This window comes from Haemorhous mexicanus, chromosome 1 (assembly GCF_027477595.1).
Source record: "Haemorhous mexicanus isolate bHaeMex1 chromosome 1, bHaeMex1.pri, whole genome shotgun sequence".
In the NCBI taxonomy this organism is placed as follows: domain Eukaryota; kingdom Metazoa; phylum Chordata; class Aves; order Passeriformes; family Fringillidae; genus Haemorhous; species Haemorhous mexicanus.
In genome coordinates, this window is record NC_082341.1 from 56,738,997 (window position 1) to 56,764,614 (window position 25,618).

General features: G+C 37.8%; 1 protein-coding gene across 5 annotated transcripts in view; it reads right to left on the reverse strand.

Annotated features, from left to right (window-relative positions):
• Positions 1-25,618, reverse strand: part of TPK1 (thiamin pyrophosphokinase 1) — a 305,759-nt gene that overhangs the window by 145,641 nt on the left and 134,500 nt on the right. For all 5 annotated transcript variants that reach the window (XM_059850129.1, XM_059850119.1, XM_059850110.1 and 2 more), the window contains one exon: positions 15,205-15,277. In XM_059850129.1, the coding sequence (XP_059706112.1) occupies positions 15,205-15,277 (73 nt within the window). The remainder of the gene's footprint in view (positions 1-15,204; positions 15,278-25,618) is intronic.

The following is a 25,618-nucleotide window of genomic DNA, read 5'->3' on the forward strand; positions in this document are numbered from 1 at the left end:
AGCTTTTGCTGTATTCCTTAAAAATCACCAAGAGAATCATAATATGGTTTGGGTTGGAAAGCACCTTAGTGACCATCAGTCCCAATCCCTGTGCCACAGGCAGGGACACCTTTCAGTACAGCAGGTTGCTCAAATGTCCATCTAACCTGACCTTTAACACTTTCAGGGATGGGGCCTCCACAACTTCTTTGGACAACCTATTCCAGTCTGCACCACCTTCACAGGAAAGAATTTCTTCCCACTATCTAATCTAAACCTGACCTCTTTAAAGCCATTCCTCTTGTCCAATGAATACATGCCTTTGTGAAACTTCCTCTAGAGAGGAATTTTTCATTTGGAACTCCAAGAGGCCTTGATCTGGGGGAAAAATTCCTGGAACAGTATTAGTGACAACAATCAACTCAATATGCCAATAGTGAAGAAGGAACATTGGTATCGAGATTTGATTTAGGCCCATTCTTATACCATATTTTTAAACAAGATTTAGTCTATCAATTGTCAAATTTACCAATGAAGTCATTAATATGAAATACAAGCTCTTTCCTCAACAGATGCAAATCACATCAGGTCACATTAAACTGGCTATTAAAAACAATCATAAACTAATGATTGTAAAATCCAGTTTTGCTTCTAGACTATCTATTATTGCAGATTAAACAGGCTTAAAAAGGTAGCAAACAAAACAATCACCTGGGCTCTTTATGTCTAATGATTAGAGTTACAACTTGAGAACCATATGCCTGGGTTCTTTCTTCAGAGTTGAGCTGGTTTCATCAAGTTTACAGAAGTATCTAAACTGATCAACCAAAAAGGAAAACAAAAAAGTATCTTCTAAAAGAAAAGCTTTTTCTCAATAGGTACTCAGCATGAGCTCAACCCAAAAACCAATTTTGCTATTATTCTTAAATGACACATTACCCTTCCCAGAAAACTCTGTCTAAATATGCTTCTAGTCAGTTTATTAATTTTATGCATATTTTTATTCTTTTAGAAAATGGTGAATAATGCTTCTCAGTTTTTGGAGGTTTTTTTATTTTGTTTTGTTTTGTGTTTATTTTTTTAAATCAAGCGGCTTTCAGATGGAACTTGGAATCAAAATAAAATGCCACAACCACTATTTCCTATTTTTAAAAGCAGTTAAAGATTTTTGTTAGTTAGATTTTAGTTTTCCTTGACTTTCCCTCCTATCCTCTTTCCCAAAGCTTTAGGCAGGTTCTGTTTTGCCATGGAGTGTTCTCTTCAACAACTGTGCTGCCCTTGTGAGTCAGTTTGACTTCACCTTTCTGCATTTTCTAGGTAACTGAAGTACCCACTGCTACATGTGGAGCTGACAGAAGAGAGCTCTAATTCACCTGTATTTTTGCTCATCATCCCTCCTCCTCTTCCATGCTTCACACTTCTTAGTTTCCTTTCAGAGTTCACATGGTTATATTGGAAGTCTTCCTTGTCTTTTACCTTTTCCTTACAAACCAGTTCCAGGTAGAAGTTGTTAAGACAAAAAGAATGAAAATTTGCCTTCTTTTTGTTTACTGCAAGAGCTCCTCTACAGATGGCCTTCTGTTTTCAACTTCTCAAGGCATTTTCCTTTTGAAATACAGTTACATAAGATTTATAAATAAACCCCCAAAACTGAAGTACAGTACAGACCTCACAGACTTACTGTTCATCTCCACAGTTCACAAATCAACTTCTTATCATTCTGTCCAGAAATTACTTTGGTCCCCAAATGTACCAGAACTGTTTTACTGTCTACCAGAACAATACTGAAAATACCACATAATCTCATTTCTTCAGAGACTGCATGTTGAAATATTATCTGCCATCCACCAATCAGGTATACCCGGGTTTTACCATTTAAATTGCATTTTTTCCCTTCATGCCCATAAACATGAGTTCAAACCAGCTGACCTGATTTTAAGTCCATCATAAACATGCAGAGTAATTTCACATTAACCTTCTTTTCTTTTTAATAATGTAATATCTCTATTTAATCCTTGCCTGCCACTTCACCGTATTTCCAGTAAAGATGTAAAAATCTATGTGCATTGCAATAATAATTGGCTTAGTACTTCTATTTTGCTGCCAAGTTTCTTGTACAATAGTCAACAAAGCATTGTAGTTAGTCCTTGCTGACTTCATCCAATTTTCTAGCTGGGCTACATACATTGAACAACTACCACTCCAATCCAGATATTATTGTACTTCCCTCTGTTCCATGGTCTGGCCCCCAGTTTGGGTCTTTACCCTTCACTAAATAAAACAATTTTATATCCTACAGAGACATAAATAAGCTACAGAGACACAAATATGCTTATCTAACCACATTTTGCATTTAAAAAAACAACTGATTTACTGTTTGAACTCAGGAGCTAGAGATAATGTTGATTGCTTCTCATCACCAAGTACTTTATCATCATCTCATAACTCATTTTTATGCATACACTGAAAGAGAAAATAAAACATTTTACTTTTTTTCCAAACTAAGCATGGAACTTAAGTTAAATGACTACAATAAAATAGTAATAATAATAATAATAAAAAAATCTTTGACTCTACAGTAATCCCCATCAAAAGCTTCTTTACCTTACTCTATATTCAAATGCTGAGCTAGTAAGGAGGCCAGTTCTGTCTGTTCCCCTTAACTTTCAGCAGTTCATATTTTAAAAAGTTTTTTTATTTACTTTGTACGAATTTTAACCAAACTGACATTTATCAAGAAAGTGCCACATTATTAATTTCAATTAAGTCTACCTTTCAAGAGAAATGTATGAATTTAGTGAAATATAAAACCTGTGGTTTTATCTTTCAAATCAGGTTTGTTGTTTTAAATTTGTGATAGTAATACAAAAGGTAGTGGCTACATATTTATTAACTGCTGAAAAGTAGGTAGATGGCACTGTATGTTTCTAAATCAGATACTCACACAAGTGTCTGACAAGCAGACTTCAACAACTGCCTTATCTGCCAACATAGCAACTGGAAGAGACCTTCTGTCTCATCACACTTGCAGCCTGCAGTCCTAGTTAACTGCATCCTAAACACCCTTCCACTGAATCATCAAAGACCACAGTTGGGCTCCCTACTCTCAGGCACACAATTTGGGGTTGAAATGTCTGGGATTTTGTAGCCTCATCAATATAATTTTCAAGGATGGGAGACATTTCAAAAGCATGTCTGTGTACTGCTCCACTCAATGTTACACAAATACTTTCAATGAATGCATTTTTGATGGTGCAATTTAAAAGTCTGGCTCTCCTGTCATGTTTTAATTCAGATTTTTTTGTCCAGCTATAATGCTCTTCCTTTATTCAGACCTCAGACAAAACTCTCAGCAAGAGGTCTCAAGATCCATAATTTTAAACTAGTGAATCACTGGAAATAGTGAGGAAAAAAAAAAAAAAAGATAGGAGAGTCGGATGGCCTGTAGTGAAAAGAAATAGTCAATCTATTAACAGATAACAGGATTGGAAGGCATTGGACCTTACAGTACCTTTTGTGCAACTTTTTTAAAAGTGAATTTAACTAAAAGACAGACAGTGTAAACACCAGTTATATGATATGGGGACACCTCATCTTTACAAATCTTCCCAGAATTTATCAAACCATATAGTATCTACCCTAACCCTTCAAAACATCTCGAGTTTGCCACTAAAAGTACATCACAGAAGTGATAAGTAGTGCTCCCTAAGGGACCTTAAACTTTTCATACCATTTCATTGCCAAATCTAACCAGTCCACCACACTTTCCTCCTGCCGCAGGGAGTTCTGAGTTATCCCAAAGCATCTATAAGCTGTCAACCCACACTTACATTTTTCACACAATATAGAACCAAGTTCAAGAAGAACCTGTCAAAAAATGTCAAATGCAATTACTCTCTCATATCACTTTCATTCTCACCCTATGTATCTGCTCAAACTTCAGGTCTGCAAAGGCATTCAGACATGGCACTGGCACATCAAACGTTACACAGGGCTGTCCTGTGTTCTGCACAGGAGGACACAACCACTGCAGAATCACTGACTTTCACTCTTGAAGCTGTGTAACCTATTTCCCTGTACAAAATCCTGAAAGCCTCACCACTTGTCATAAATCTGTCTTAAATAATTTCTTTTTAATCAGCTGAAAATTTATCAATTACCTCCTTTTATTAACTCTAAGAGATGATCTGAGATCTCACCATGGCTTTTGGCCTTCTATCTGCATATGGCTGGCTTGGGGAGGATCCATCCTGAAAATCCTGCTACAACCAGAAAACTGGCATTGACTTGGATGGGAAGGAACAGCACTTCACACCAGGACATTGCTACATTACACTTTATCTGGAAGACTGATGCTAAGGACTACAATCAACACTTCATCACAAACTGCAGTCAATTGGAAGAAAAGAATTATTTTTGATGACAAAGTGTTTGGAAATACTGTCCAGTAAAGCAAGAAGGTTGTTTTGCATTCATTGCACTGAAACCCTGATAGGTCACAGCTAGAAGTGTGCTCTTCTACAGAAGGGGAGCAAAGCAGAAAGAAACTGAGTCTGGCCACAATGAGCTATTTGAATTTCAGGATATGTGAAAATCCACAGAAATGGTAAAATTAGAGGGGAAGGCTGTATCTTTTGGCTGGACTGTTTCTAACTGTTCCTGGATTGTGGGAATGGCTCTTTGGCAGTCACTGTGTGCAGCCCAGAGCTGCAAACCACAACCAGGTGGGCAGTCCCATGAGGGTGGCACAAGGACTGAAGCATGTAGAAACTCAGTAAGTAAAGGAAAAGCATGTGCTTGAATCTGTACCTGCCTGGAGAGAGGAGGAGCTGGCTTGTCCAAACACATCAAATTACAAAAAGTATTTGAAAAATTCTCCCCACCCCTGTCCCAGATCAGGCCAAACATATTTTTAAGCTGGAATATGTGTGAATTGATTCCACTTTTGTTGAGAAAAATGTTCCCTGCAACACCCTGCCCCTCACATCACACACACTTGCTCAAGATCAGGTGGGACAAGAGCTATTTTGAAAATCTCAATGGAGCTCTTAAGAAGGAAAAACACCTAAAAGAGTGTCACATCTCCTCAAGCCTCTCTCTGGTTTTATCTTATGAGTGGGAGAATATAACAGAAGTTGACCTGTGATATTCACAGTTTTCTCCTCCCCTGTGGCCCACTTCTAGTCTGGGATGAGCTCAAGATATCAAGAATATAACCTTATTGAGGAAAAGATTTTGTTGAATCGTTCTAGAGACCTTCCCCACATTCAGCTGTAAAAGCTGTTGCTGCCAGACCAGAAATGCACTTCTGCAACTGTTAGGTATTCATGAGCACATTTATTTGCTCCAAAAAAATTGCAAAAAATACAGGATAGAGAACATGCTCTGTGGCTTGAGTGTGCTCTACTACTGTAACTGTTAATATTTCTACTAGGAAATGTATCTTAAAACTCCAAAGACTGCTAACTGGTTAACTGAGTTCTGGTAATGTTAACCAGCAACTTCTGGTGACTTGACAATTCCTTACTTGAAGGGTTATTATCAATTAGCTGCAAAGTAAATTTACACCTGTAAATACACTGAAGCTTTTATTGTACTTTGCTACATTTTTAGCTCCTTGTAGGATTTTTTATTCTTCATAGATAACTCTCCTATCAAAGCCTAGTCAAGGGTGGAATAAATATATTTAAAGTCCTATTTTAACTTCAAACAAACATATTTCAAAAACAAACAACCCCCAAAAAACACCCCAAAACCAAAGAAAACCACTAAAACCAACCACTCTGCACTCCTTTCTAATAAACTGAAAATCTTTTAGATAAAAAAAATATGTTGTCCATGTGTGTGTGCTTATTTTACTCGAGTCACTTCTTTCCAACCACAAAAAAGTGACAGCAGAATTAATTTGCTGAAGTGCCTGGGAATTTTTTCTACTTCTATCCAGTTCTCTTTCCTGCTCTCTGCTCTTACCTTTATTTTTCTCTCTTAAAATGCTTACCTTCTCCTAACTTTTTAAAGAGTCTCTGTTTTTTGCCTCAGTTTTCATCCCTCATTTTCCTCTCCCCAACATTTCGTTTTTCTTTCTTTACTCATGTCATCACACAGGGGACTGTTTCCATTTCTAATTATAACTCCAAATCTATTTCACTTACAGAACTTTTCATCAAAGACCATCATAGCTTCTTCAACTGAAGGGAATCCAACAGCACACCAGAATGCAAACTAACTCAGTCTCAAGACTGGGCAGATTTCAGCTGATTTTCCTGCACATCAGCTTATCAAAGCTTCATCCAAGACCTGTTTGCTGGACTCTGCTGAGCACTCAAGGAAAACAGGAGAATTGAAGCAGACAAACAGAGCTTCAAATGAGCTGGCTGATGACAGGGAAAACAGCAAGGGTCCAAAAGTATATTAAAGTCAGAAAAATAAAAGGAGAAAGTACCGTGAAAGGTAAGTATGAGAAATACTCCAATTTGCAGAAATTTCCCTGCCCAGCTGTAATTAAAGCTGCCAGAACTGAAGTTCTTTCCTTCCCCTCCATCCCCTGTAATGGTATTTCTCTGCCACTAATACCTTCTTTCAAAAATTACATCTTAATTAAGTTTCTTCCTGGTATATCTGAATGTAACTTTTACCATCTTGCACTGAGTGCAGCTATAAAAACAGACCTTCTATTTTGCATGTTTTTGACCAACTAAAATTCAATTAGTAAAAAAAATTATCTGTGCTCCATTAGCTGCACTTGAATTTTCCTGTTGGACTCTACCTCTGTCTTGGTTTATGAATAACCTTAAACTTCCATGGCTTGGTGAACTAACACAGGCAAGTGCAAATTTGGCAGCTTTAGCTCATTCTTTGTCTCACTGTAAAGCTACAAAGCACTTAGCTTCTCTACTTGGACAATACACATAATTTTCTTTCTTTTCCATTTGGTGGCTGGTAGAGCACTCATCTGTGTGAACACAAACAGAACAAATCCAACTTTATTCCAGCTGCACTGTCATCCTTGAGGTTTTGTAACTGTATTTCTGTATGTGAAGTACAAGCACCACTTGGGCAACTTGATGGAAAGTTAAGACATGCCATCCCTGGGTCATGTGTCCCAATTTATTTGGCCTTTTTAAGTTCATAGTTGTATCAAAGATGAAGAAGCAAAGGCTATGGTGGCCTTGGTGAATCTGCCTCTGGAGTCTGGAGGTGAGGAAGAATGATCCTGAGTAGCCCACACACTCCTTTTAAAGCAAGGGAGCTCACTCTCCACCACACTTACTACAGGTCCCTCAAAGCATGTCAGAAGCATTCCTCCTCCTCTACCTCCTCCTTCTCCTCCAGCCCACCCCCAAACCTTCCTGCTTAAAAATGAGCAACAGATTGCATCGTTTAACTCTGCTCCTGAAATGAGAGCTGACTGCTCTTTGACAAGATGCACAATAGAATCACAGGCTGTCAAGCTGCTTCTAAAAATACTTAAAAATGGTAACATCAGGATTTAGGCATCCATTAACTTTTCTGGGTTAATGATCATGTTTGAGTACCTGTTTCTGGCCAGACTTGTGCTTTGGCTGGCTCATGAGCTGCCACACAACAGAATCAAACTCAGAAATCCCACAGGACATTTGGGCCCAGCTTGAGCTTGCAGCAGCATTTGATGAGATATGAGGTTGTGGGCTCTGCAGCTTTGCTGGAGTCTGGTCTAATTAGGAATCCATAGGCAAGGGCACTGAGCCCTGTGCTCTGGGAACAATTTTCTCTTAAATTCTCAAAAAAAAAAAAAAAAAAAAAAAAGATGTATAATTCCCATTTACATCTAAAATTGCCTGTAATCTGAGTCTTCAGCCTCTAGTACCATAGCAAAGTTGTCTCTTTTGTATGAAGAGGCTTAATCACAAAGTAACTGCTCAATTTCCTTCTCCAGATTAAGCTGTCATTGTTTAAAATACCTTTTTTATTCCTTGCTCTGGAAATGAAGTTCATTCAATGCATTTCTATTTTTTAAACTTTTCTGTTATTTTCTCCATCACAGGCTGACAGATCAGAGTAATGACTTCTTTCAGAGATTAACACCAGATTAAATTTTTTAAAACTCTTGAAAGTAACTCAGATGTCTAATGCAATATAGATTCTACCCTTTCCCTTCCTCGGGCCATAACCAATGGAAGGGAGAAATAAATCTTATACTGCAACATAATATTAAACTGAAATTGGATGCAAGACTAAAATACCACCACCATCATTTTTGTTTTATATGGTGCACTGTTTTCTTCCATATTCTATTGTCAAGCAGTTTAGCTCCAGCTAAAGCACTTGCAAGAAGAAAGCAAGCAACTTGTAATGAGGAAATAATTGTCATTTCAAACCTAAGCAAAAGAAAGACAAACCATCTCAAATAAAAGTTTGATCTCTTAATTTCTGTATACTGTATCCAAAAGCTAAATTACAAGCTGCAAAATACTGCAAAGGAAAATAGAGTGATACTTTTTTTAAGGGGTGAGAACCTGGCCAAATTAAATTCTCAAATCTCCTGTGTAAATTAGGGACTGACTCAGGCTTTAATAAATGTACATAGTAGCTCTCAATGGCCTCAAAACTATGAGAATCTCACTGATATTACATCTTACAACAGAAGTAGGAGTTAGCTGTTTCTTCAGGTTCAGGAGTGATGTTTCTCAGATAGAAAGAACATACATTACTTAGAAAGATGCAGGCCTCCATAATTGAATTTATTTTGACTTCCCCACCCCCTCCTCCCAAATCTCATCTGCATTTAAACACAGATACAGCTTTTTGTAAGCTGCTACCTTAGTGATGGCATAAAGAGTGATCTAGAACTAGACAGACATTTTTTGGAGATTGTTTTTTAAAGGCACATAAAGAACAGCTCAGTGCAAGCTCAGAGTCCTGAAATCCTTTGCTATAAGAAAAGTTATTTTCAATAGGACTTTCCAGACATTTTACATATATTAATTCAGCAGGACATAAAACATCTGTACAGGCTGTACTTAATTTTAGGCTGTAAATTTGATGGCATATGCCATATTTCACTGGCTTAGTTGTGCACACACCCCTACATACCTATGGGAACGCTAGACATTAGGGACAATCATTCCAATGCAAGCAGAACTGCACTGAAAAGGTGGTTGATGTATATCTATCCACTCTTTAGCACAATACAAGAATTCAGGACATTCAAATATAACTATGAAAATGTAAAACTCAAAGCCAAAATGCATCCAAAAGACAGATTTATCTTAACTGCAAACAAACTAGGGAACACTTTGCCAAGGGTTTTTTATTTTTGTTTGTTTGTTTTATTTGTTTTGATTTGTTTTTTGGTTTTTTGGTGGATACTTGCATTCTCATCAATGTAGGGTGAAGAAAAGGGAGTAGAATAATTTTGGGGAAAATTAAATCAATCTATGAAGCTATTAAACACAAAGATGTAGGAAATCTTCAAGCAATACATTAGAGCATGATGAAAAACTGTATCAAAGAAGCCCCACTGTGCATACTTTTGCTTTCAACAGTATTCTGTTCTGGCCCAGTTGAATGAACCTTTGATCTGACCTAGTGTGACTGTCATGTTCACCTTTACAAAAATGGCACCAAGCACAGAATCTCGTACAAATTTATGACATATCTGGAAGACTGAGATATTGTTACTTTCATTTAGCATGAATAAGAAATCCACATAACCAGACTCACCTAGACAAGTCACTTGAAAACACAATCTTGACAAGACCTCTGACATACTATTCAAGAATGGAACCATTTGTGAAAGCTCCTGTTGAATAATTGCATGACTAAGGCATCCAGAAATCTTCCAGCCTAAAATCCTAAATTGCATATACAGTAATATACAGTTTGAACTATTAATAGCAGGATCATACCAGATTTACTAAGAATTTTGATTTGATGAACCTCTATCTATATTAAGACATTAAGACACTTTCCATAAATGTAGTGTACATCAGTAGAAAAAAACTACAACTTGGATCTAAGTCCAGGTGGCACTAGGCACACTCAACACATCAGAAGTAGAGCTGAGGTAGTCACAGCACTTTTCATACTTGTCAAAGATGTCATCAGCAGAACATATTAACCAAGGGATTGCTTGGAAGCTTAAGTAGTGAATGTCAAGCAGAAGTAGCCAATACAACAGTAAGACTGAATTGTTTCAGATCCACGTGCACAAATTTTAGAGTTCCTTCTGAAACCTTAAAACATTTCACAAAGGAAACAGGCCCTAAAATAAACCGTGTTTTTCTTAGATAACTGGTCAGTCTAACAAGAATGCTGTAAATGAGTCAAGCATTTTAATATCTGAAGTCACATCCTGTATTAAAAATTAGTACTAGAAAGAAAAAATGTAACATTCAGGGATAAAAGATAAATTAAAAGAGACACATAAAAACTTAATGGTTTTCTTTGTTTTAAATTATAGTAATATAACTCAGGCAAATGAATTAACACTGTGATTTCATAAAATTATTAAAATGTTTGGCCTTGGAAAGCAAGCAGGAAACATGGCCTAAACCATGCAGTTTATCCAGAAAGTACAGAAGTTAGAGAGACATAAAAGCACTACATCAGTGTTACCAATACATTTTGTAAATCTAATTATAGGTGCATCATCATAGAACAAAAATACAACACAGACCCTACCTTTTTACAGCCCTGATAACCATTAGCCCTGGAAATGAAAATATGAAAGTGCTACAGCTGCAGAACTGCCTGCAAAAATAAGCAGCTCTACGGGACTTAAAAAGAAAAAAGAATAGGAAAAGAAGTGGATTTGAAAATAAATTCACAGCATTTAATTACAGATCTGAAGGAGAGCCTGCTAAGTCTGCAGCAGCCTTTCAAGGCACATGAAGTTTGCTTGGTGGGAAAGTCAAACCAGATTTTTAATAAATAGCATAGCCTGGATTTCAAAGAACATTGGATTCAACCTGCTGCTTCTTGGCATAAGTACAGATTTGGTGTAATTTTAGATAATGTCTTTGGACTTAAAACTTCAGAAACAGAACCTTGTTTGAGGCGTACCAATACAAATGGCTGCTTTAACTTCAAAGCAATGTTTAAAAGGTTTCAAATAACAGAAACATTCAGCTAAAGCAAGAAAAGGATGAAACTCCAATGACAGAAATATCACCACAAATCCTCCCTGCTTTGTGCAGTGTCATTTCCAATGCACTTCAGACTGTACAGAGAAAGAATGCCAGTGCATCTATTATGGGATCACATGAACAAGAATATTTATCATGAAAGTTCAAAACCCCTTTTCAATTTCTATTTTTAAAATGACAGAAAATACACAGAATAAAGAATACTAAATTCCTATTCTTTATCCTTCACTTATAGTGCAATATGATTTTAAAAAGAAATTTTAAATATGACAATTAATTTTCAGTTGTGGTGCAGTTTTATGCAGTTTTAACATTATTTAACTCTAAGAAATGGGGGGAAATAATCTCTAATATTTTAATAAATTTTAATAGAAGACTACAAGTATATTCTTGACAAGCCAATGAGGCAAAACCAAGACCACAGAAAATAAAAAGTAAAGCTGAATAACCTCTGACACATGCTTACTTATTCTCTCCCAAAAGGAATGCCTAACTCCTCACTTACACATCCCACTCAGAAGTCTGTTACACAATTACTTTCCAAAACAGAACTTTTGCCTTTAGGTCTCTTCACTGTGGCATACGACATCTAAAGGAGATAAAATGGATTTATTTGCTTCATGCTTATGAACTTTGTTTAAATAAGGTTCCCCAATACAATAGTGATTGTCCTCCTAAAGGGAAAATGCAAACACTTGTCTTGTAATCCCTGTTCAAATAAAAACACCAGAGCAACTGGCTTAAATGTGGCCCATTCAGTAAAACCCCTTGGCTTTGGGAGTCTGTGTGTGATGTCTTCCTGTAGTGACAAAAATCTCCTTGCTTTCATCACTTAAATGAAGTAAAAAACCTTCCAAGTCCAGCAGCAACATCCTGGCATGAAGCTGGTGTGATGAAGGGTCAGGATGTTGCTGTGTCGTGATGATGACACAACTGCTATAGACAACTCTTTCCACAACCATTAGTTTCATGCACTGAGTTTAACGCACCCCTCTACTTACCCAGCACTACACTGGGCTGTCTCTGACACAAACCCTTGCATATGATTATGTTTTATAGGCCAGCAATTAACATCCATAAGCTTTACTACGAAAAAGTAACTCTTAAGCAGTGGCAGGATATCTTCAGATCGGTAGAAAATGTCACAATGCATTAACTTCTACCAATATAGGTAGCTTTTATACAATGACAAAAAACAATTGATAAAAGAGAATACTTGAAACAATACAGTAATATTATCTAATGATTGTGGCTTTCCTTGGTCTCTGGGTGTAATCTGCACATGGGTAAGGAAGGATGGTATGGGAAGCAACACTAATTGACATCATGATGCTTCCCTAAAGTCAATGGTGCTGCACTGATCTATTCACCTGAAGGTCTTTGGACTTAAGCCTGTTTTAAGCAGTGCTAATATATTTTGGGTCACATATATTATGAACACATACAGCATTTCCAAAAGACAGGGACTTTGGAAATTGTCTGGACTACAAAGGGTGCTTTAATGAACAAGATGCTTTACAAGAAAAGAAATATACACCTCTCTCCAGTTTCTGTTTTCTATTACATTTTTTTGCTCAAGATCTCCTTAGACACTCATCCATATTTGCCATTCTAATTTTCTGACTATGGGAAGTTAATTTAAACATGAAAAAAAAAAAAATCCTACCATGTACACCTAAAATTCTGAAGTCTATCTGCATTTACCTCAGTCTTGTATGAAGACCCCAGGCAAGGAGTCTGTAGGCTAGATGATTCTGTTCATTACACCTTTAAAATCCTCATTAATTACTTCTTTCTTTACAACCCATCAGCTCAGTCCTTGCACAGATGTATTAACTCTGTATGAAGCAGAAAGATTCACTATGTGTTCACAGAGAAGATGTAAACAGTGCATCACAAGTAAGATGCAACTAAGCTGACAAAAAGGATGCTATGGCCAGAAAAGTAATCCCTCTGAAAAAGGGTAATACCTACTGTATTCTTCCACCTCCTACCTCTTCCATCTCCCCTCTTTGTTGAATGATCCTTAACTTGCATTCTTTGGTAGGACTTACGTACCTACCAGCATGCTGTTCCATATAAGCTTTAATTGCAGAATCATAGAATGGTTCAGGTTGGAAGAGATCCTAAAGAACATTAAGTTCCATGGGCAGGGACACCTTCCACTAGACCAGATTTCTCAGAGTCCCATCCAACCTGGCCTTGAACAATGCCAAGGGTGAGGCAACCACAGCTTCTCTGGGACACTTCTTCCTGTGTCTCACCACCCTCACAATAAAGAAACTCTTCCTAATATCTAATCTAAACCTACTATTAATTTGAAGCCATTCCCACTAGTCCTGTCACTATATAGTCTTGTAAAAAGTCTCCATCTTTCTTTTATGCTCTCTTCAGGTACTGAAAGGTTGTAATTAGGTCACTCTGAAGCCTTCTATTTCCAGGCTGAATCATCCCAATTCTCTCAGCCTTTTCTTATCTCCTGATCCCTTCACCCTGCTAATCATCTTGGTGTCCTCCTCTGGACTCACTCCAACAGTTCCATGTCCTTCCTCTGCTGGGACCCCAGAGCTGGATGCAGCACTGCAGGTGGGGTCTCACCAGAGAGGAGCAGAGGGGCAGAATCCCCTCCCTCACCCTTCTGGCCACACTGATTTGGAGGCAGCCCAGGACATGTTTGTCCCTCTGGGCTGTGAGTGCTCATGGCTGGGTCATGTCCAGCCTCTCATCCAGCAGCACCCCCAGGTCCTTCTCCCCAGGGCTGCTCTCCATCTGTGCATCCCCCAGCCTGTGCTGTTTTTGGGGCTTGTCCATGTCCATACCAAACAGAGTAGAGCATTTTGCAGTTTCCCCTTTTACAGACTCACTGAATCTCAGACGAAGCTGAGTTGGAAGGGACTCAAAAGGATTACTGAGTCCAGCTCCCAGCCCTGCACAGCATCATCCCCAAGATTCACACCACGTGCCCAAGACTGTTGTCCAAATACTTCTTGAATTCATTTATTCACAGATCATGAATTTTCAGTCTGTAGTGAATAGTATTAACCCAAAGCTTTTTTTATCCTATTTTCCCTTCCCAAACTGTAATTTAGATTCCTGAGCATTTTTCTTGAGTGGCTCTTCTAGAGGTGAACAGCCATCACCCATTTCTCCATCCTGAAAAATGGGGTAGAAGATGGAAATAAAACCCCAGAGAGAGAATATAACCCTGCTCTACACACTCCTCCAGCCCTCCCCTCACAGTTTGAAACCTTTTGTTCTAATAATTTGATCCCAAGTCCATCACGGAAGATTCTTATACGTGAATCAGCAGCAGACTAAGTCAACTACTTCAGAAGGATCAAACACTCCTCTTGCAAGTGCAGCCTGCTGCAAATGCAAACTGGCTTGTCAAGGCAATCTCTGAATTTGCAGAAGCCTGCTATCCAGATGCTAGGGTGAAGAACTGTGCTCATCACAAAGGCTAAATAAGTAGGCAGGTGAAGTGTTAAATAAAAGAGTCAGGTGAAGGCAGAACTTTGAGCCCTAAGACCTGAGAAAAGTGAGTTTACATTTGTGCTGCTCACTGGAAATAAATTAACACATGCAGGAATTTATCCAATAACTCATTAATGAGGGCACTCCATCAGTGTAGCAGAAGTAGTTGACTGTAATTCAGTGCTTCAGTGGGTGAGGAAAGATACAGGTAAAGTCATATCCCACAAACAGCACACCGAGAAACTCTCTCTAGAAAGTATGTGGATACCCACCATGATTCCATGGTAAGTTAATCTTTATTTCTCTGTATCTCACCATGCAAAAGAAGTCATGGATTTTTCAGGAAGTTTTATCCTAGTTTCTAGATGCTGTAATCTCTACCACCATATGATCTATTTCATCACCTGATACTATGAAAACTCCCCCAGGATTCTGGCAGTACTGCACCTCCTGTGTTTATTTTAGTACAGTACCACAAAGCACAACTTCTGAGTTTCTCAGGTATTTACAGCTGAAGCCTTAAAGGAAGCAACGAATCCAGAATCACTTCATGACCAACTGGAGCACTAATGGCTTGGATCTTACAATGCTCCATCACAGAAAAACTCAAAGGGATTTAATTTACCTTGACCTTGTAGTACTCCTTGACTTCAGGCAGAATGGAATCAAAATCACCACTGATGTAATCAGGCAAGAAGCTGAAAGGAAAGCAATGAGCAGTGAAATGAAAAATTAATCCATCTTACTATATTTAATATTTATTTTCTCAAGAGTACTATGGGCTACAAGCATTAATCTTCATAAAGGAATATGAGTTCCTTAAAGGCATGTTCAAACAAGTTGATATGAGGTGATACAAAAAAAGGTAACAAACAAAATGTAAAAGTGATAAATTATTGTCCCTTTGCTGAGGGAGCTGCACATTACTTGGATGCTTATATACCTCTCTGGGTCAGTAAGACTTGTATTTGCCTGGTCCTAGAAAGACAACTTTCAAATATCTTTCAAATATATCATTCAGTCAGCAAAGTGTTTGAAATAGCATATCTGAGTGCTGTATATCAAGCCTCAGAGGATATAATTTGTCAGATGATGATGATGATGATGCTTCTTGGACAGCTGGTATGCCATAAATGTTTCAAGGATTTGTATTTTAGTTGTTAGTGATGTCATCTTGTTTCTACTCTTCTGGATTATTAAAAATATTCCCAAAATATGGAAGCCAAATGCTCAGTGGTTTTTAACTCATGTGAACTTAAACTCCTATCCATCATTTGTATAGTAATATTGCTGCAAAGCACATAGAAATAATTTTGTGATATTTATCTTATCTTGCCACATGTAGCTTTTTAATTGCAGAAGACTTAAAAATATTTATTGCATCAATTAATGTCAAATTCCTAATGAAACTTCCCCTGCGCTATAGAAAGAACAGTGTAAGAATATCTTTTGAAAGAATATCAATGCCCCCCCAAAACACTCAACACATCTTTTCATCTTGCACAATTTCTTGAGTTTTAAGAAGCAGCTGACAGGTGAGAGAGTGTTTTCGCTGTTTCAACAGATAAGGCTGCACTGAGTTCTGAAAGTATGGCTGTGATTTTAGTTAACTCTATGGCTACCATACTTTACAAGGGGGATGACAGTTCATCAGCAAATTAGTTTCCAGTTTAAACTGTGTTACAAGGAATTGAGCAGAGTATATTGGGACATATTTTTTCTGCCACATGATTTCAGAAGAATGCTTCAGGGTCTAGAAACTCCTCATATCAGTAAAACTTACAAAAATCTCATGTTCTGTGTCCGTGCAGAGATTTCAAAAGAGACATGGGGCCACTGGCAACCATTTTCTTTGAAAACTGAAAGCTGCTCCAGTAGAAGCTGGTAAGTACAGGCCCTGTGAGTTAGGTCATGGGCAACGATGGCATTTCAAATTCCCTGCTCTCCACCATTACTAAGGTTGTTATAAAAGGATATGTTCTAAAAATAATCCCTCCAGAAGTGGTGGTCCAACATTCACTGCAGTGAGAAGGGCAGTCCCTGCTGCACTGGGTTTGACTGAGGACACAGGAATCAAGTAGGAGAAATGCAAATGCTCTGTTTTATATGCCTCCATCAGTATGGTTCAAAACTAAACAGAAAATTAGGTTTGTTCCTTCATTGTAAAGACTGACCTTTCCAATGTACAAAAAATACCACATTTTCAAAAGTTAAATAGTTTTCTTTTACCTTTCCAAAGGTTCCCTACTGAAATATTTACTGAATACAACAAGCCAAAAGACTTGCAGGTATTCTCTTCCAATTTTTAATTTTATAGTTATTTCTTTCTGAATGAAACAGAGCCATTACAAGTCATAAAAACTCACTCTAGGCATTTCAGTGGTGGCCCTGAATGCAAGCCTTGGAGGTGTTCCAGCAGGCTGGGCAGGAAGAACAGCAGCCACTCTCATGGAATGCCATCTTGGTATGACATAGACATCCACTGTGATGAAAACACTGTTTATCTTACAGAATTTTCATATATAAATCCAAAAGTGTCTTTCTTTTTTTTTTTTTCCCTCTCTACAGCTGCTACAAATCACAGTGCTTTTAAATAATCAACTATTTCTCCTGAATGCTTCAAGAGATATTAGTGGGAGAAGAACTAGCCAAAAAAAAAAAAAAAAAAAAAAAAGGTCTTCTAAAACTCAAGCACTCATTCACAGCTTTTGTTCTCATCCAAAGTGAAACAATTTCCAATCAAAAGCTAGTTTGAAGTTTTCCAAGCAGAAGGAACAGGCATACAGGCATTTCAGTTGCACCTTCCATGGGCTCTGCTGGGGCTCCTGGCTGTGCTTCCTGAACATGTCTCCTCGGCCCAGAAGCTCTACGTCCATTTTCAACATAACCCCTCTCTAAATCACTCACTTGGAGCAACCACAAAACCAGAAGTGACTAAAGGGAATAAGGAATTATGGCTGGGGACTTCAAAATTTCAAGATGCTAAGCCTCCCATTAATGACCATGAAGAGAAAAATTCCTTCTTCTTTTCTCCTTCCCTTTTAGAAACTGTTGGGGACTGGTTACATGACAAAGGTCACATAGACATGCTCTGGATGGCTGAGAAGTGGAAAAGTACCAGACCCAGCTAATCTGAGGCCCCTCACCTGTGAAGACGCTGTGGCCTTGAGTATAGCTGTATTATGATAACAAAGACGCTGTAGCCGAGAGCAGAGCATGAGAAAAGGGAGATGTAAGTTTTAAAGAATGAGGAAGAATAACCAATAGATTGCTTAGCTTACAGAATATGCGTGAGCTTATTACGTGTTGTGCTTAAATGTCTGATGCTCTAAAAAAAGCTTGCTGATTCTCATATTGAGATGACCCGAGCCTCCCTCACTGTGACAGAAACACCAGAAACAAGGCAAATTCAGAAAGTCATGCCTGATGAATTAAAAAAAAAAAAAAAAATCAGTAAATCTCAACTCCACTGTCTGCCTCACAGACATGAAAAAATATGTTGGCTTTATCTTTAGAGGGAGGATGGCTGCTCTTTGTAGCTCATTGACTATGCAAACCAGCAAAAGTGTGGAAGAGGTTTTACAGCAACTTTTGTGAGCCAGAGAGAAGTTTGATAAGAGGATCCATGTTTACCCTGAAAGAATTCTCTGCCAAGATCGTTGACATTGAAACCAAGAAAGAAAGGACAAATAAGAGAAACCTGCAACCACCTATTCCAATAAGCACTTTGTCTCCCGTGACCAATGGGTAAAGTGTAAACTTATGAGTTTTGTCAGAATGTATAAAAAGCATGCAAGCTATAATAAAAACAGGTTTGAAGCCCTCTGAAAATGGAGTGTGTTGCTTTGTATTGTCTCTGTCTCAACTACGACACAAAAGTAAGCCAACATTCAGTATAGAGTCAAAGGCTGCATTTGACACAGTCCTTTTTGAGTTCTGTGGAACAAATTTCTTGATCCAGGCGAGCAGATCTGAGTCAAAGCTCTTTCCACCAAACACAAGTGACCAAAGCTCACTGTGTGAAGAATTCTTCTTGACTGACTAACCTCAGAGATTAGCACTGATACAGAAATAGGGGAAATAGTTGAGAGAGAGTTCTATGGAAAAAAACTTCATACTAAAGTAACTCAAGAATATTTTGTAATAATTGGGTTTCACTTGTTTGCTTTCATATAGTTTTGTATTTACTCCTGAGTACAGACTCTGGTGCAGGAGAACAGGCTTGGGAGAATCATGCCTCAAGCTTACTCCTATTTGAGTGGAAGAAATGATGTCAGGAGAAAAGTAACAAGAAAAGCCTCTCCATAAAAGTTAAAACAGCTGCTCTTATTTAAAGTACAGATTAAAACCGGGTATTATATTAGTCTGACCCATGTTTTCCTGCCCTCTGAACTAAAATTAATGAATAATTCTTATTCTGATGCATAATTGTATTGAAGATTACATATTTCAGTGACATACCTGACACACATCCTTTAGTGAAGGAGTTTAAATTTTTGCCCATGATGGCAAAATATGTCTTTAATTCCTAGTGCAATTTAAAATTTTAATTTCTAAACAGTCCTGATGATGCAGCCTACTGCATTTCAGAACCATATTTTATCAGTCTCATTAGCTATTAATTACCACTATGCATATAAGGTCATGACCAGCTCAGCTGGCTTGATTCTCTGCTGCTTTATATTGACATTTATCAGGAGTGAGCCAAATCCTTAATCCTAATGGGACTGAAAGTACAACATTCATGTGAGATCAGCCTAGTCTACGAAGTCTTTTCTAGAGCTGTCAAGAAGCATAACACCAGGCACTGGGAAACAAAAAAATCTTCAGAGGTTTGGGCCAACTAGAATTTTCTCACTCTTTTCAATCTCTTTTGGTTTTATTGTGTGTTGAGGGGTTTATATTGTTTGGATTTAGGTGTGTCCTTTCTGCTGTTCTTTGGACTTGCCTTTTTTTTTCTCCGCAACAGGGTATTTTAGAATCATACTGCATCCAACTAAAATGAGTATGGAGTCATAAGGACCAGGATTACTTTCAGATAAAGACCCAAAGGCACTTCCATACCAGACTGCTTATCTTTTATCTAACTTCTTTTTATTACATAAACCCCCCATAGTTTCCACATGAAACCTTTAAAAGTTTAGCTAGCTTAGGAAGGAAAAACAACACTATTTCTCAGCAGTTTGGAGATGGATACCAGCTAGATTATTTATACTAGTTGGATAAAGGCTGAATGTTGACTGAAACAGGGGGGAAAAAAGGATAGAGTCCAGCAAGTTTGACATAGTTTCCATTTACCCCAATAAATTTTTAGTCACCAGTACCATAAAGCAGCAATTGATTCTTATCATAGACAGATTACAAAATAAATAAAAGCTATTATACTGTGAGGTTCCACAAACAAGCACAACCGTGCCTTTTTCCTTCAAGTAATACATCTAATAGACACAGCAATATTGTTTTTAAATATTCAGCACTAATGAACACTAACATTTAGCATAGTTAACACCAGTGTTAAATTTAAAACATCAGAATATTTGCTTCTTTATTCACTCACTTTAAGAATTCAGTGTGAAGTGTAAAATATGTGTTTTCACACAGTTATGAAAAAGAAAAAAAACCCACAAAAACCCACACAAAACCATCACACTGTAGCAGTTTATACTAAAAAAACCCATGCTACCTTCTTAAATAAAATGCTTGGGCATAACTGCTCAGCTCTACCATTAATTCAAAGTTACAGTTTCCTAGTACTATTGACTTTTCTTGTGATGCAGCTCCTTTAGCACATAATTGCATGCAATTAACCTTTTTTAAACAAATGTTAACATCAGAGACATGAGCATTTAAAGGCAGTATCTGCACACTCTTTTATTCCTTCAGCTTCAGCACAGAAAATAATCCCATACAGACAAACCGTGTGTCCCTCAGCTGTATCATCTGAGGGCACAGAGTGGGTTCTCTATATTTTTTCTTCACTACTAAAAATAAATTTGAAAATGAGAGTCTTTTACCCTGGACTGATAGGCACACACAAGCTACATCCCTGTGGAATAAAAACCAATGAGGATAAAATGCTGCGGACTGAACATGAAGCAAAGTCAGCTCTGACTTTTGGCAGGATCTAGTACTTGGGAATACAGAAGATAAAACTCTCTAGCACTACTTCAGGATAAGCATTAAAATCACAGTTGAACAAAAAAAAAAAAAAAAGAAAACCAAACAAAAAACCAAAACAAAAACCCACAAAACCAACAAATAAAAGTTAATGGTCTCAACTCTATATTTGATAACTGTTAAGATGCACTTTCAGCTTGCCCTCCTGATGTCCTGACAGAAAGAGTAAGTGAGGGCTGTTCTCATCAGTAAGGTGTTAAGTCTGTTTAAATCTGTCAAAAGTATACTGTTATCTACTGTGAAGATCAAAGTGCCTTTTTAACTCTCAGGGACATGTACAGCACAAGCAGGTGCTTTTTATATATTGTCTCAGAGCAGCATATTTGGATGCTCCAAGTAGCTGCACAGAGGTGAGTTCCTGGGTAAAGGAGAAATGTCAGATAGTGAGATATATTCAGAGTTAATGTCTACTCAACCTATAAATACCTTCCTGCATTACCTGCAAGGTTACCACAAGAAAGGGTCACACCTGCAGCTCAGAAGCCCAACACTAAAATACCAATACAATTAATGAACTCAAACTGACCATAGAAAAGAATTTTGGTTTGATTGATCTTGAACAGATGAAACAAATTATTCCATAACTTATTATTATCATGAAGCTTTAAAAGCTAAACCCCAGTCCTTAGCTTGTCCACCCTCTACTTCTCAAACAAGACTCTCTTGAAGACAGTAAGCTTGCTTCTTCTGACTCCATGATTCCCATCACTGCTCTTTCGATCCCCAAAACCTCCCTTATCACTACACAATGTTTGTAGTAGGGTGGCACTGACAATGATGGGCTGGTTCTGTATGAATTTGGAGAGAAAAAACATCAAGAAAAAAAACCCCCAACTGTTTCCCACACCTTCTTCAAAGGCCTTAATAAATCCTAATATTCATTATGCAATTGCTTCACAAAACAATTCCTAAACAGCACACCAGAATAAATCCACATGTGATTTAATAAGGTTTAAGAAAAAAAAAAAAAGAAAAAAGGGAGGGGGTACAACGCCAGCACTGTAAACACCAATTTAACAAAGAAAGCAAGTATATACCTACATCAAACTATACACAGATAACCTAAACTCTTTGCACAGACTGTTAGCATATCTGCATATTACAGTCAGATAGTTATGAGGTTAAAAGTACTTGGATATTAGGCAACCTTGAAAAACAGCCTCTTTTTTTTCCTTACTTTTTAAGGAGCTTAGTGTTAAAGAGCATATAAGTATTATTTCATTTGCAAACCCTATGATTTAAATAAAAAGATATAACTGTGTGAAGATATGAAGGCAACAATGCATTCATTTCTGCTTGTCTGGTATGCAGAGTCACCTTGCAAATAATAAAAAAGTATCTAAAATAAATTGAAGAACAAATTACCTTCAGCTCCAACTGCTATGCAAAGCACACATCAGGGGGATATCTTCCAGGCGGAAGAGCCAACTTTCTCCCATTATCATTACAAATCCAAAGAAGCTTACACCCTGCCTCAAAACCTTGTCCCTCAGTGACAAAGATGAGCATTAATGATAGCTACAACTTGCATTTTTCTTTTTAATAGTCAATATTTGAAGTTTTCTCCAGTTGCAGTTGATACAGCATGAAAATAAGTCATGCTATGAGATTTAAGAACTACTCACTTGTTTGCCATGGTGCTGAACATCCTCCTGTGTTCAGGTAAGTACATGTACTTAATGAAAAACTCAGTATGCTCAGAACAAGCAACTCCCAGGGACTGCTGCTAAGTACCTGTGGTTTTGTTTATATAACTCATAGACTGAAGTATTTCTTAAAATAAAGGATAGCTGACAGCAATACAAGATCTTAGAGCAAATTAAAGCTGTAGCAATTCAGCAGAACTCAGCGTTTCACAGGCTCAAGCACCATATCTTCCTGTTGGATCCTTGGCAAAAGGAATTTAAAAAAAGGGAGCTGAGCTGTGAGTTTTCATCCTTGCATATGGCAGCATGGCTCAGGGATGCACATTAATGCAGGGGCAAAAAATGTTCCAGTGCCTCAGCACGCATCACCCACAAGCACAGGATTTTGAATGCAAGCAAAGCACAAATACTTGTCTAGAAGTGCCAGACTCCAATCTTCTAGGACTCAAAGCCTGAGGAAAGGGGGGAGAAGATAAGCACTGCAGCCTCTGACAGGTGAGGGTATCTGACTCACTGAGAACATAGAGGCTGACAAGAGCCTTGAAACAGTTATCCCTCTTCATGTCAAAGCAACAGATGGCAGAATTTGCTCAAAAAAATTGAGAAAAAGCAGCCATTACATTAAAAAATGTAAATTATTTATTAACATTTTATTCTGTGCATGAAAAATCAAAAGGATGTGACCTAAAATGTGGTAAACTTAGAGCAGTCATAAACTACACAAACTAGTCTCAAAAAGATGGCCACAGCACTAGAAGCCACAGCAGGCTCAGGGCTTCATGGAGTACCACCCAAGTTAGATGTTGCTCCTACAAGGCAACAGATGCTTCCAAGACAAGATAAGCAATTCCTCTTCTTTCCCAGAAATGCTAAAAACATGCATATTATAATTTTCCACCTAATCAGAGAGTCACTAACAATATCTTCAGTGTGGCTTGAAAACTGAACTATACAATTTCAAAAGTCAATTTGAATGACTAGTATTTAAACTCTAGGTCTCCTTTCTGTGAACTTTCACACCACTAAGAACACTTAAAAGTCAAGCACAATCAAACAGTAAGAAGTCACATGTGAAAGATGTTCACTGGGATTTCCCTGCTTCCATTACTTTGCCTACTCTCACTGGAGTACCTTAAGTACCTGCTCGGAGTGCAGCATCTGTTTATATACTTACAAAACCAGGGAAGGACAGCTTTGCAGGGGAGGTTGAGCTTGAAGAAGCCCTTTGCTTTTAGAAAGTAGAAACTGAAGTAAGTAGCTTGCAGCAGAAATCCTCTAGAGCCCTTTCCACATGAGGAGTCATAAGTACAATGAGAAGAGATTTATCCCCTTACTGAGCAACTTGTTTCAAGCAAACAAGAGGAAAACTGCCGGTTTTCAAAAGTCTATATTATGCTTCCTCTGTTTGGGCCTGCATTTTCTTTTCTGATTTTCACATACACATCATTTTTTAGATGGATATTCTGTTTTGTGGCCACAAAAGAGACACCTCTACACTTAGCTATGAGTAGGATGCCATGAAAAATGAATTGTCATATAAAAATTTGTTTAAAGAACACCTACTTATAGAAAAAGTCTTCAGGAGAAAACCCAGAACATCTGATTACAACACAATTATTGAAAGGCAAAGTTGATTTTGTACAGTTATTGAACATGCTTTTTTATCCAAGGCTTTGATTGCCTGTAGAGCAGCTACTGAGCAAACCATTTTTATTTTTGGTGAAGATGTGCTTGAGTACCTTTAACACATTAACAACATTCCTTCAAGTTTCAAGCCGTCAGACTGATAAGGTTTATAATAATTTTCAGAGAAATAATGCATTGAGGATCCTGAAAACACCCAGACTACACAGAGGAACGAAACCTATCACTTCATGTTTTTAGGGGTTGTGAGCCCACATGGCAAGGAACGGAGAAAAGACCCAGAACAGCAGACAGCTGTTTGAAGTCTGTTGTCTTGTATGACTGAAACTGGGTAAGTCACTGGGAGGCAGAAGTTTTATTAAACCTTTTGCTGCTGACCTCTGCTGCAGCTTCTCTAGAGCTAACAGGCAAGCAGGATATTCCAGCAGAGCATTAGCATTTCAAAAGGTACCTGCACCTCTTGCCTAGCACAGCACCGCAGCATTAATTAGAGAGACTGCAGAAGATAAATGCGCATACAAAATGAGACTTGGGCTCTATTTGATGCTGAGTAACCTCTACCAAAAAGCACCCTCCCTTTCATCAGATAAACTCAAGGGAGAATTCTCCCATTTCTCCACAATTTAGCTGTACAATGGATGACTGTATTTCATTTTCTGGAACCCGTGATTTAGACAACATGGTATTGAAAAGTTTAACAGGAATTCTTTCAAGGTTTGTACTAATTGAAAAGATGAAAGGTAGGCTTAGAGCTCTGAAGGAATTGGTGGAAAACTGTTTAGTATACCAGGGTTTCTGTCTTCAGTGGGCTGGAGCATCACAGCTCTGTAAAGTTCCTGCAGCTCTTTCTCACTTTAATCCTTGGTTTGCTCTTCTGCCTCTGTCACAGCCTTTACAGAGTGAAGGTACCAGTGCCATATTTTAGTTAGCAAAGTTAGCAGGTTTACAGTTATGAATGCACACAAGCAGTTCTCTCTTTCAAGAGATTAAAAGTGTTTCAAACGACTGTTTTCATGAGCACAGCTGCAATTAAAATGCCTCTGATGAAGCTCTAATTAAAGAATAAAACCACCTTTTATAGTTACTTGACATATGGATGAAATTAGGAAACAAAATAAAGCTGCTACTCTCATGTATCAATAAATCTGCCTTCTGATCACAGCCTGATGTACTCAATCTAAATAGTTTTTCTACCAGGTTTTATTTGCTAAAGTTTTTATAAGGGATAAAGAATGAGGGTCTGACGAAATGTGTTCATCTAGGGAAAAATCAGCTCTCTTGACATTTCTTCTGTAAAACATTTAAACTGCTGAACCAAACAGGTAACTTCATACCTATGCTCTGCACCTTAATAGATGCAAAATAATGTCTGGTGACAGTGACTTGGTTGACAGACGAAAATTTTTATTTCTTTTCACTGCTCATTAGTGAACAAACCTACTTGCAATGAAATACAGTAATGTAAGGAAACCTGCTGCAGTGTCACCCTGGCTACTATATGAACTGTCTGATCTCCCAAAGACTCCCAAGTACAAGGAAATGCTATTCTAGCTGTTAAAATTCTCCATTAGC